General features: G+C 41.6%; 1 protein-coding gene across 2 annotated transcripts in view; it reads left to right on the forward strand.

Annotated features, from left to right (window-relative positions):
* The window catches only part of LOC143036846 (MAM and LDL-receptor class A domain-containing protein 1-like), an 89,006-nt gene that overhangs the window by 68,266 nt on the left and 7,930 nt on the right, over positions 1 to 12,810 (forward strand). For both annotated transcript variants that reach the window (XM_076204684.1, XM_076204685.1), the window contains exons 11-14: positions 701 to 778; positions 1,004 to 1,121; positions 5,500 to 5,670; positions 10,984 to 11,152. In XM_076204684.1, the coding sequence (XP_076060799.1) occupies positions 701 to 778; positions 1,004 to 1,121; positions 5,500 to 5,670; positions 10,984 to 11,152 (536 nt within the window). The remainder of the gene's footprint in view (positions 1 to 700; positions 779 to 1,003; positions 1,122 to 5,499; positions 5,671 to 10,983; positions 11,153 to 12,810) is intronic.

Below are 12,810 nucleotides of genomic sequence, written 5' to 3' on the forward strand. Positions count from 1 at the left end.
GAAAGACAATGGTTTGTGATGTAAACAAAAACTAGAGATTAAATTTGATCTTCCTGTGTTCTCTATTTTGTGCATTCGTTACCTAGACTGAGAAACTACTGAACAAATCTTTATGAAATTTGGAACAAATATTTTAGGTAAAAGAGTGGGTGCAGTGCAGTATGTTTGATTTCATTTTGAGAGGGCCTAAAGGGGCATAACCTCCTATGAAAATTCCTATATTCTTTGCATGATTTTAAGACTACATAATGGGGGCAAAGACCAGCGGTGGCACCAGGAATTTTTAGTTGGGGGGGCTGAGCAAATTTTTTGGGGGGCTAATAGTAATATGATAATACACATATATTATCCTCATTTCAGAAGGGGAGGGGGTTAATGGTTGGGCTAGCACTGATGGCTGACAAATCTTTAGCCCTGGCAATTAAAAATTCCACTAAATAAAATTATTTCAATGAGTGTTTTAAATGTTCAATTTGCTCATTTCAGTTGGGGGGGCTGCCCACCTTTTTCGGGGGGGCTCAAGCCCCCCCCCCCCCTGGCGCCGCCACTGGCAAAGACCCTCATTTTAAACGTTTTTCAAGAGCTAAAAACATGATTTTATGATTCCCAAAAGTTTCTGATAGTGCATTACCAAAACTTTTATTCACCTAAACAAAAACTATCCTGGACAAGTTTGAACAATCTTTTGGGTCCTTTGCAGGTGATTGTCAGGAGCAAAGAAAACAAGACTGTTTGGGATCTGACCAATCAACTGAAGGAAAAATGGACCAAGGCGAAGGTAAGGAGATGAATTGTATTTTTCCTAGTTTTGCTATATTGCCAAGTATTTATGCATCTGTATGCATAACTCCTCTGTAAAGGTTACTATCCTAGCCTCCTGATAGGTGGGAGTTCACGAGATTAAACTGAATCATCATCATTGATTTATAGTTGTAAAAATGACAACATTAATACTTTTTTCTCCTCTCTCTCTCTCTCTCTCTCTCTCTCTCTATTATTTCAGGTTCCTCTTCAGGTGCAGAAAGGGGACATGATTGCCATTGAAGGCACGAAAGGAAAGACTTATAAAAACGGAAAGATGGGTGTTGACGATATTACACTCTTTGAGAGCGTGTGTGAGAGTAAGTAAAGGCCCCAGTACATCATCAGTCATGATTGCACAATCATGGGGATTGTACAACCAGTTCAATCATTGGTTTTGGCCACACTTTAGTAATATGATTGTATCATTGTCAGTTGTCATGTATAATTCATCCAGTCAAGATGAGTAGGGAGGCTACATGTATTCCCATTGAGCTTGCCCTAGAGAGAATGGAATTAAAGAATAGAAGGAGAAGAAAGGTGTGAATGAAGGATTGGTTTAGGAAAAGGCATAAATTCGCCTAAAACAACCTTCGTTTTGCCCATTCATTGCCACACACGGTCAGTCATGATTGATGGTTAAATATTCAACCATGTTGGATCATAATTATCTTCAATCATTTGTACAATTAATGGATTATATAGTGGTAACCATGAGAAGGGTAGGAAGAGTTTTGGATGTACATGTTTTTCGGGGAGAGAGTGAGGGAATATCAGATCATTTTTTGGTGGAAGGTAAGTTGAGAGTGGAGGATAGATGGAGAATGAAGAACAGGACAGAAGGTAGGGAGGTGCTTAAAGTGAACTGCTTAAATGAGAAGGAAAAGGAGGAGTACAAGAAGAAGCTGAGAGAAGAGTGAGAGGGAGTGAAGGATAGAGTAGAACTAGGAGTGGAGGAGAAATGGGGATGGTTCAAGAAGGGAGTCACAAGGTGTGCAAAGATGGTGTGTGGAACAAGGCGGACGGGAGGAAATAGAAGGAAGGATAGTGAATGGTGGGATGAGGTAGCAAAGAAGGTTGTAGAAGAGAAGTGAGCTTTCACAGATTGATTACAATATAGGATGAGAGAATCATATGAGAGGTACAAAGGAAAGAAATAAAGGAGGCAGAAAGGAGAGCAGATGTAAAATGGGGCAAGAGTATGACAGAAAATTTTGAAAGTATTAAAAAGATGTTTTGGAAGAAAATTAAGAGAGGAAGGGGAGGCCAATCAAGTAAAGAAGAAAAGGTAAAAGGTGCAGATAGAGAGATGGTAATGGAAGAGATTCCAGTAAGAGGAAGATGAGCAGAGTATTTTAGAGAGTTGCTAAATGTGAAGAAGGATAGGGAGGGAAAGGTAGTTGCAGTGGAAGTGCTAAGAAAATGACAGTGATGAATGAGGAAAATGGAGGAGAAATAAAGATGAGGTGGCAGCAGTTATTAAGAGGATGAAAGCAGGTAAGGTACCTGGGTTGGGTGGGTGTCATGCAGTGTCAAAAAAAAGGGAGGGTCGAGTGCTGTAGGACTGGAGGAGTGCCTGTATAGTTCTGCTTTACAAGGGAAAAGGGGACAAGTGTGAGTGTAGTAGTTTCAGAGGGATCATTTTGTTGAGTGTAATTGGAAATGCTTATGTGAGTTTTGATTAAGATTAGGAGAGCAACATAGGAAGTAATTGGTGAGGAACAGTGTGGGTTTAAGATAGGTAGGGGTTGCATGTATCAAATATTTGTGGTAAGGCAAATATGTGAGAAAGCTTTAGGAAAAGGTAGGGATGTTTTTAGAATCTTTATGGATTTGGAAAAGGCTTATGACAGGGTAGACAGGAAGGCACTATGGGAGGAAAGCTGTTAAGAGCAGTCATGAGTTTTTACAAGAGTAGTAGAGTCTCTGTTAGAATTAGAAATGGAGAGAGGGAGAGGTCTGAGGTAAAGGTGGGACTTAACCTTTGGCTGTTCAGTTTATACATGGATGGGATTGTGTGAGGGTAAATGTGAGGGTAATGGGCCAGGGATTGGATATGGTTAAAGAAAATGGAAAAAGTGGGAGATATGCCAGCTGTTGTTTGCTGATGACACTGTGCTTGTGGCAGGATCAGAGGAGGGATTAAGGAAGTTAGTAATGGAGTTAGGGAAGGTGTGCGATAGAAGATAGTTGAAGATAAATGTGGGTAAAAGGTGATGAGATGTACAAGGGGAGAGGATGGCAGTAAATTGGAATTGAGTATCAAGGGAGAGAGTTTGGAGGAAGCAGATAGCTTTAGAAACTTAGGTGTGAATGTGGCAGGAAAGGGAGGAGTGGAGTTGGAAGTAGAATGTAGATTGGGAGAAGCAAGTAAATGCCTTGGGGGATTAAAAAGTTTAATGAAATAGACATTTGGGAATGGATCCTAAGAGGAGGTTGTATGAAGGAGTGATTCTACCAGTAACACTGTATGGGGCAGAAACATAAAACATAAAGAGGAAGAGAGGACTAGTTTGAACGTTTCTGTGATGAGGTGTCTGAGAAGTATGATATGGGTTACTAGGCTTGATAGAGTGAGAAATGAGGAGGTGAGGAGGAAAATGGGGGTGGAAAGGGAGTTGGGAGATAGGGTTGATGAAAGAGTATTAGGATGGTTTGGACACATGAAAAGAATGAGTGAAGAAAGATTAGTAAAAGAGGTGTGGAAGGCAGACATGGAAGGAGTAAACATGAGGGTGCAACCAAGGACGAGATATATGGATGAGGTAAAAGGGACATTGGGAAAGAGGGGAATGTCTGTTGAGGAAGGATGGGAGAAGATAGAAGATAGGGGTGAGTGGATAATGATTGTGTATGGATGATGCTCTGATGTATAGAAGAAAGTGTGTGGGGTGTGGGGGAGTATGTGTGAATAATATTTTTACACAGCTGAGATGGATTTCTCACCATCTCTTTTTCTGTGTGAGGGAGAGAGGGGGGTCGCTGATAAAATGAAGTGGCCTTGCTATGGATGGGCTGTGTCATGCTGTATTGGCACTGACCCAGGGCAGTGGGCAAGATGCAGGGATGACCCATCATTCAGGAGGAGCCAAGAAAAGAGGGAGGGAGGGGTAGTGAATTGGAGTGGAGTTTGTGAGGATGAAATAGGTGGGAGTGGATTTGCACCTTTGACTTTGGCTACCTCCCTTGTAAGAGGGTAAAAGCCCTTAGTATATTTATCTAGTTGTATTATATGGGAAGGGAGCTATGCTCGTGGTGACCCGTCTTTGTATCTTTCAGCATTAAGTTTTTTCTTACAATCTTGAATAGTGTTTGCACACACTGTTCCTTTATCTAAATTATTCCAGGTATCCAGTACTCTGTGTGGTAAGCTTTTTTTTCAGATTTCTTCTATAGTTATCCTTTTTTAGTTTAGTGGAGGGAGTGAACATGAGGGGACGTCCTAGGATGAGGTGGATGGATGGGGTGAAGGGGGCTTTGGGGAAGAGGGGAATGTCTGTTGAGGAAGGACGGGAAAGGACAGAAGACAGGGGTGAATGGAGAATGGTTGTATATGGATGATGTTGTGATAGCATGAGGTGGAATGGGCGGGTGGATGGGGGGTGAGGTAGTATGTGTGAGCAAAATTTGACGCAGCCCGAAGGGATTTCTCCCCGTCCTCTCATTTTATGCAATGGGGGGACAGAGAGGGGGGGTCGCCGATTTAATGAAGCGGCCTTGCTGTGGATGTGCTGTGTCTTGCGACACTGCTTCTGACCCAGGGCAGTGGACAAGGTGCAGGGATGACCCGTCATTCAGGAGGTGCTAAGATAAGAGGGAGGGTGGAGGGGTGTGGAGTGTATTCAGGGATGGAATGGGTGGGAATGATTTTATGCCTTTTTCTTTTTGGCTACCCCCCTTGTAAGGGGGAGAAAGCCTTGGTATATGTATGTATGTATGTAGTTTTTTTTTCATGTCCTCTTTCCATCATCCCATTTTAGTAAATCATTCCTATCTAGGATTGCCACTCCTTTTGTGATTCTGTAGATAGTCAGCAGATCTCCTCTTGCTCTTCTGTGTTCCAGAGTTGGTAATTCCAATTTGGACAATCTTTATTTGTATGTTAATTTGGAAAGAGTTGGTGCCAACTTTGTCATTGCTCTTTGTGTTCTTTCTAATTTCTTTATATTCTTTTTAGTACTGGGTGTCCATAGTGTTGCTGTGTACTCCAGTTTTGATCTTATTAGTGTAACTAATATTTATTGCACAATTATGATAAATCATGTATTGGGGGCCTTAAAGTTCACCTACACAAATCATCATCCACAATTTTCAACCTAACTGCATAATAAAGATTTAATGGTTGGCAAAGAAATATGTCAAGTAGTTTTATGATATTTAGTCCAATATAGTATACTGTATTCACCTTGTGAAAATTACTCTGGGATAGTTTTTATTTTATCTTGTTTTATTTTATTTCATTTGTTATTTGTTTACCAATTCATGTACTTATTCATGTATTTATTTATATTAATTTATTCACTTGTTCATCTATTAACTGGTTTATTTATTTACTTATCTAATTATTTACTAGTTTATGCATTCATCTAATACATTTATCTACTTATCAATTTCCTATTCATTCTACTCATATATTTTCAATCTATTTATTTATATATTTACTATGCTTCTGGTCTTCATCTTGGTCTCTTCAATCAGTTTTACCTGTAAAGGCAAGAGTCACCCAGCAAGACTGCACATTCAACCGAGGCTCTTGTGGCTGGATTATCATAAACTCAAGTCAGGATGATCTGGTAGACAACAACTGGAGGTGGTCTGATGGTACCTCAATCCGTGCCATGGTAGACAAGACCTATAATTCCAGCAGAGGTAGGTCTCTCTTTACATTCGTTAGCAGATACCTATGTATGTTTACCAAAGTGTAGTATACAGGAAAAGAGCAATGCTCATTGGGACTTGTCTCCTATTTTCTAACATACCCAGTCTCACATTCACGTATTATTCCAACTCAATCTATATCTTTGATTTCCATTTATCATATTTAGATTTGAACTCGTGTATTGTCTGAGCTTGGATTATATCACCTGCTAAGCTATTCCAGGAGGTGCTCAGATGAGAGGGAGGGTGGGAGGAGTGTGGAGTGTATTTAGGGATGAAATGGGTGGGAGTGTATTTATGCCTTTCCCTTTTTGGCTACCTCCTTTGAAAGGGAGAAAAGGCCTTGGTATATATATGTATGTATGTACTAAGCTATTTCACATATTTATAGATTTATATGGAAAACAAGCATGAAAGAACCTCACCAGCTAGTCCACCATTACTATACCACCCTTTTTTAGGCACTTCACATGACATCTATCCAACCCAGGTGCTTTGCCTGCTCTCATCATTTTAGTAATTGCTTTCACCTCATCTTTTCTTATTTCTCCTCCATTTTCCTCATTCATTATGGTCAGTTTCTTAGCGCTTCCCACTGCATCTACCTTTCCCTCCCTATCCTCCTTCACATTTAACATACACATACGAAAGACTTTTTCCGCCTTACAAGGGAGGTAGCCAAAAAACAAAGGCATAGAAACCCCTCCCACCCATTCCATCTCCAACATATTCCACTCCCCTCTACTCTCTTCCCTCCCTCTTACCTTGGCACCTCCTGGATGACGGGTCATCCCTTTATCTTGTATAATGCCCTTGGTCAGAAGTAGTGCTGCTAGACAGCACATCCACAGTAAGGCCACTTCATTAAATTGGCAACCTCCACCCCCCTCTCCATCCCCTCATGCAGAAAAGGAGAAGGCGGGGAGAAATCCCTTCAGGCTGCATCAATTTATTTCTCATACATAACCCCCCCCCCATGCATCACATTATCATCCATACACAACCATTCTCCATTCACCCATCTTCTCTCCCCTCCCATCCTTCCTCAACAGACATTCCCCTCTTTTCCATTTAATAACTCCCTAAATTTTTTTTTTTTTTTTTTTTTTTTTTTTTTTTTTTTTTTTTTTTTTTTTTTTTTTTTTTTTCCCTCTGGTATGATTCTCTAGTCCTGTTTTGCAACCAGTCTTTGAATGCCCATTTATTCTCTTCTGCAACATTTTTTGCTTCATCATCCCACCACTCACTACCCTTCCTTCTATTTCCTCCCATCCTCCTTGTTCCCACACTATTTTTGCACACATTGTGACTCCCTCCTTGAAACATCCATAATCTTCCTCCACTCCTAGTTCTATTTCATCCTTCATTCCCACTCTTCTCTCAGCTTCTTCATGTACTTCTCATTTTCTTCCTCATTTAAGCAGTTTACTCTAAGCACCTCCTTACCTTTTTTCCTTTTCCTCTTTCTCCATCTATCCTCCACTTTCAACTTGCCTTCCAAAAAACGATCTGATATTCCCCCACTCTCTCCCTTAAGAATGTGTACATCCAAAACTCTTCCTACTCTTCTTCTGTTTACCACTATATAGTACATTAAAGCCCTATCTACCACCCATCCATCCACCGCCACCCTCTTACATGTGTAAATATGCTTGACTTTCTTCCTAAACACTATATTTATTATCATCAACTCTTTCTAGACACATCTCCACCCTCATCTCTCCACTACAATTTTTTCCTGGAACTCCACATATCCCAACCACTCTGTCTATTGGTTCGTCTCTTACCCAAGCATAGAGATCCCCCAATACCACTACATTGACATTTCTCCCTAAACCCTCTAGGCACTTATTTAAATCTATCCAAAAAACCTCCCTTTCCTCTACACTCTTTTCACTACCAGGCCCATATGCAATTACAAAGACCCATATCACCCTTCCCAGTTTCATCTTCATTGGCATTAACCTTGAAGAAACCTCTTTCCTTGCCACCACATGTTTAACTATCACTACACTCCCAAACTCAAACAGGCCCCTCCCTTTCAACTTAGTTTCATTCAGTGCCAACACATCCATCTTTCTTTTCACAAACATACTACCTACCTCTTCCTTTTTACTCTCATATGTACCAAATCAATGCACATTAAAAGACCCAAACCTTAGGGTTCTGGTCGGAAAACTCCTCCACTCCACCCCCATCACACTCCACTCCCCTCCAGGTGCTTAGAGTAAACTCCTTTAATGAGAAAGAAAAGGAGAAGTACAAGAAGAAGCTGAGAGAGGAGTGGGAGGGAATGAAGGATAGAGTAGAACTAGGAGTGAAGGAGGGAGGCACAGGGTGTGCAAAGATGGTGTGTGGAACAAGGAGGAAGGGTAGGTGGTGAGTGGTGGGATGAGGAAGCAAAGAAGGTTGTAGAAGAAAAGAGGCGAGCTTTCACAGATTGGCTACAAAATAGGACGAGGGAATCATAGGTACAAAGAAAAGAAACGAGAAGTAAAGCATAAGATAAAGGAGGCAAAGAGGAGAGAAAATGTGAAATGGGGTAAGAGTATGACAGAAAATTTTGAAAGTAATAAAAAGATGTTTTGGAAAGAAATTAAGAGAGGAAGAGGAGGTGAATCAACTAGAGAAGAAAAGGTAAAAGATGCAGATGGAGAGATGATAATGGAAGAGAAGGCAGTAATAGGAAGATGGGCAGAGTATTTTAGGGAGTTGCTAGATGTAAAGGAGGATAGGGAGGGAAAAGTAGTTGCAGTGGGAAGCGCTAAGAAAATGACCATGATAAGTGAGGAAAATGGAGGAGAATTAAAGAAAGATGAAGTGAAGGTTGTTGTTAAGATGATGAGAGCAGGTAAGGCACCTGGGTTGGATGGATATCATGCAGAATGTCTGAAAAAAGGAGGTATAGTTATGGTGGACTGGCTGGTGAGGTTATTTAATGTTGTTTAAGAGAGGGTAGAGTGCCAGAGGACTGGAGGAGTGCCTGTATAGTTCCACTTTATAAGGGAAAATGGGACAAGTGTGAGTGTAGTATTTTCAGAGAGATCAGTTTGTTAAGTGTAGTTGGAAAGGCTTATGGGAGGGTCTTGACTGAGAGGATTAGGAGAGGAACAGAGGGAGTAATTGGTGAGGAACAGTGTGGGTTTAGGACAGGTAGAGGTTGCGTAGATCAGATTTTTGTGGTAAGACATATGTGAGAAAGCTATAGGAAAAGGTAAGGATGTATTTTGGGCTTTTATGGATCTGGAAAAGGCTTATGACAGGGTAGACAGGAAGGCACTATGGGAGGTATTGCAGATATACGGGATAGGAGGAAATCTTCTAGGAGCTGTCAGGATTAGAATTAGAGAGAGTGAGTGGTTCGAGGTAAAGGTGGGACTTCGTCAGGGATGTGTTATGTCGCCCTGGCTATTCAACTTATACATGGATGGGGTGGTGTGAGAGGTAAATGCAAAGGTAGTGGGTCAGGGATTGGAGATGGTTAAAGGAACCGGAGAAAAGTGGGAGGTGAGCCAGTTGTTGTACATGGACGACACTGTGCTTGTAGCAGGATCAGAGGAGGGATTGAGGAAGTTGGTGACAGAGTTTGGGAGAGTGTGTGAAAGAAGAAAGTTAAAGATAAATGTGGGTAAAAGTAAGGTGATGAGATGTACAAGGGTAGAAAGTGGCAGCAGACTGGAAGTGAGTATTAAGGGAGAGAGACTGGAGGAAGTGGATAGTTTTAGATACTTGGGTGTGAATGTGGCAGGAAAGGGAGGAGTGGAAGTGGAGGTAGAATGTAGATTGAGAGAAGCAAGTAAATGCCTTGGGGGATTAAAAAGTGTAATGAGAAATAGATATTTGGGAATGGATGCTAAGAGGAGATTGTATGAAGGAGTGATTGTACCAACAGCACTATATGGGGCAGAAACATGGAACATAAGAGAGGAGGAATTTGAATGTGTTTGAGATGAGGTGCCCGAGAAATACAATATGGGTTACTAGACTGGATAGAGTGAGAAATGAGGAGGTAAGGAGGAGAATGGGGGTGGAAAGGGAGTTGGGAGATAGGGTTGATGAAAGAGTATTAGGATGGTTTGGACACATGGAAAGAATGAGTGAAGAAAGACTAGTAAAAGAGGTGTGTAAGGAGTGAACATGATGTGTCGACCTAGGATGAGGTGGATGGATAGGATAAAAGGGGCATTAGGAAAGAGGGAAATGTCAGTTGAGGAAGGACGGGAGAGGACAGAAGATAGGGGTGAATAGAGAATGGTTGTGTATCGATGATGCTGTGATGCATGAGGTGGAGTGGGTGGGGGATGGGGGTTGAGGGAGTATGTTTGATTAATAAAATGACACAGCCTGAAGGGATTTCTCCCTGTCCTCTCCTTTTCTGCATGAGGGGACGGATAGGATGGGTCACTGATTAAATGAAGGGGCTTTGCTGTGGATGTGCTGTGTCTTGTGACACTGCTTCTGACCCAGGGCAGTGGGTGAGATGCAGGGATGACCCGTCATCCAGGAGGTGCCAAGATAAGACGGAGGGAAGAGGGTGGAGGGGAGTGTAGTATGTAGGGGATGGAATGGGTGGGAGTGGTTTTATGCCTTTGTTTTTTGGCTACCTCACTTATAAGGAGGAAAAAGCCTTTGGTATATGTATGTTTGTCATTTTTGAGGTTAGATTATTACCACATGAAAACATTTATTTTTTCAAAATTGCAAAATATTATATTGATGTATTCTCCATAGACTTGTACAAAAATTATTATTTTCAAAATTCAATACCACTATTTGGTTCCAATGATTTTTTGTTAAGAAATGTATAAACAAACAGGTTAGGGTGTTGCTACTTGTGGCAGAGGTCAAGGTGACAGCAGCTTGATTCCTGCCACCAGTGAGTTGGACCAAGGGTATTGTTCATTAAATTCCATGCTACATAGTCCTCTTTAAGGGGCACAGTCCTAGCCTCTTGATTGGAAGAGCTTGCAATGTTAATTGAGCAGTGGGTCCCCAGATTGACTGCTGTGATGACACCTAAATCAGTGACAAAAGATAATAAATGAAAATGATGATGATATGGTTACTGTCACAAACTCCTCCATATTGAAAGGCTAGGACAGTGCCCCTCACAGAGGACTTTGTAGCATGGAATTTAATGAATCATGCCCTTGGTTCAACTTTACCATTGGCAGGATTCAAACTGCCATCCCCTCGACCTTCACCGCAAGTAATAACGCCCTAACCTGCTCAGACATTGGGTTAGGGCACCTTAACCTACATCCACAATTTCATTCCCATTACTAATTGATTTTTTTCCAACAGCCGGTTACATGTTCTTGGGTAAGGAACCTCCTCATACTCAGCTTTGGAGCCAGCTAGCAAGTCCTGTAGTTTTGGCCAGGGAGGAGTACTGCCTCACCTGGTACTTTGCTTGCGGTCACGCAGATTTTCACGCTCACCAAGACCAGGATACGAGACTCGCTGTGTTTTTGTACGTGGATCTAATGTTCCAGGTTTTCTGTCTCTGCTTCTTTTATTCTTTGTCTGTCTCTCTCTCTTTCCTCATTTCTTTCTGTTTAAAGGTAGAGAGAGATCAAAAGGAGTGAAAGAAAAGGAGAGAGAGAGAGAGAATAAGAAAGAGGAAGAATGAGATTAAGTATGAGTGTGATGAGTAGATAAGCAGAGAGAGCCTGAAATAAAGAGAATGAGAGGGAAAGAGAAAGAAAACAAGAGAGAGAGAAAGAAGGGAAAAAAATGAAAAATGGAAAGAGAGAACAAGAGAAGGAAAAAATTGGGGAGGAAAAGACAGAGAAAATGAGAAAAAACAGTGTGGGTTTAGGACAGGTAGGGGTTCCATGGGTCATATTTTTGTATTTACCTATTTGTATTTACCTGTGGTAAGGCAGATATGTGAGAAAGCATTGGGAAAAGGTAAGGATGTTTTTTTGGGCCTTTATGGATTTGGAGAAAGGCTTATGACAGGGTAGACAGGAAGACACTGTGGGAGGCACTGCAGATATATGGGATAGGAGGAAAGCTGTTAAGAGTAGTTAAGAGTTTGTACAAGACTAGTAGAGCCTGTGTTAGAATTAGAAATGGAGAGAGTGAATGGTTTGAGGTAAAGGTGGGACTTCATCAGGGATGTGTTAGGTTGCCATGGCTGTTCATTTTATACATGGATGGGGTGATACGAGAAGTAAGTGCAAGGGTAATGGACCAGGGATCAGAGATTGTTAAAGAAAATGGAGAAAAGTGGGAGATAAGCCAGTTGTTGTTTGCTGTTGACACTACACTTGTAGCAGGATCAGAGGAATGATTAAGGAAGTTAGTGATGGAGTTTAGGAAGGTGTGCAAAAGAAGGAAGTTGAAGATAAATGTGATGAGATGTACAAGGGGAGAGAGTGGCAGCAGATTGGAAGTGAGTATTAAGGGAGAGAAACAGGAGGAAGTGGATAGTTCTACATACTTGGGTGCAAATGTGGCAGGAAAGGGAGGAGTGAAGGTGGAGGTAGAATGTAGATTGGGAGAAGCAAGTTAATGCCTTGGTGGATTAAAAGGTGTAATGAGAAATAGATATCTGGAAATGAATCCTAAGAGAAGATTGTACGAAGGAGTGATTGTACTGACAGCACTGTACGTATGGGGTAGAAATATGGAACATAAGAGAGGAAGAGTACAAATGTGTTTGAGATTAGATGCCTGAGCAGTATGGTAGGAGTTACTAGGCTGGATAAAGTGAGAAATGAGGAGGTGAGAAGGAGGGCAGGCATGGAAAGGGAGTTGGGAGATAGGGTGGATGAAAAAGTGTTGGGATGGTTTGGACACATGGAAAGAAGGAGTGAAGAAAGATTAGTAAAAGAGGTGTGGAAGGCAGAGGTGTAGAGAGTGAACATGAGGGGGCAACCAAGGATGAGATGGATGGGTGGGGTAAAAGGGTAATTGGGAAAGAGGGGAATGTCTGTTGAGGAAGGATGAGAGAAGCTAGAAGATAGAGGTGAATGGGGAATGGTTGTGTATGGATAATGCTGTGATGCATGGAAGGGAGTGGGTGGGGGTGGGGGGAGTATGTGTGAATGATATTTTGACACAACCTGAAGGAATTTCTCTTTGTCTTCTCTTTTTCTGCATGAGGAAACAGAGAGTAGGGAT

Source organism: Oratosquilla oratoria, chromosome 21 (genome assembly GCF_046742065.1).
Source record: "Oratosquilla oratoria isolate Oo_2021 chromosome 21, ASM4674206v1, whole genome shotgun sequence".
NCBI lineage: Eukaryota > Metazoa > Arthropoda > Malacostraca > Stomatopoda > Squillidae > Oratosquilla > Oratosquilla oratoria.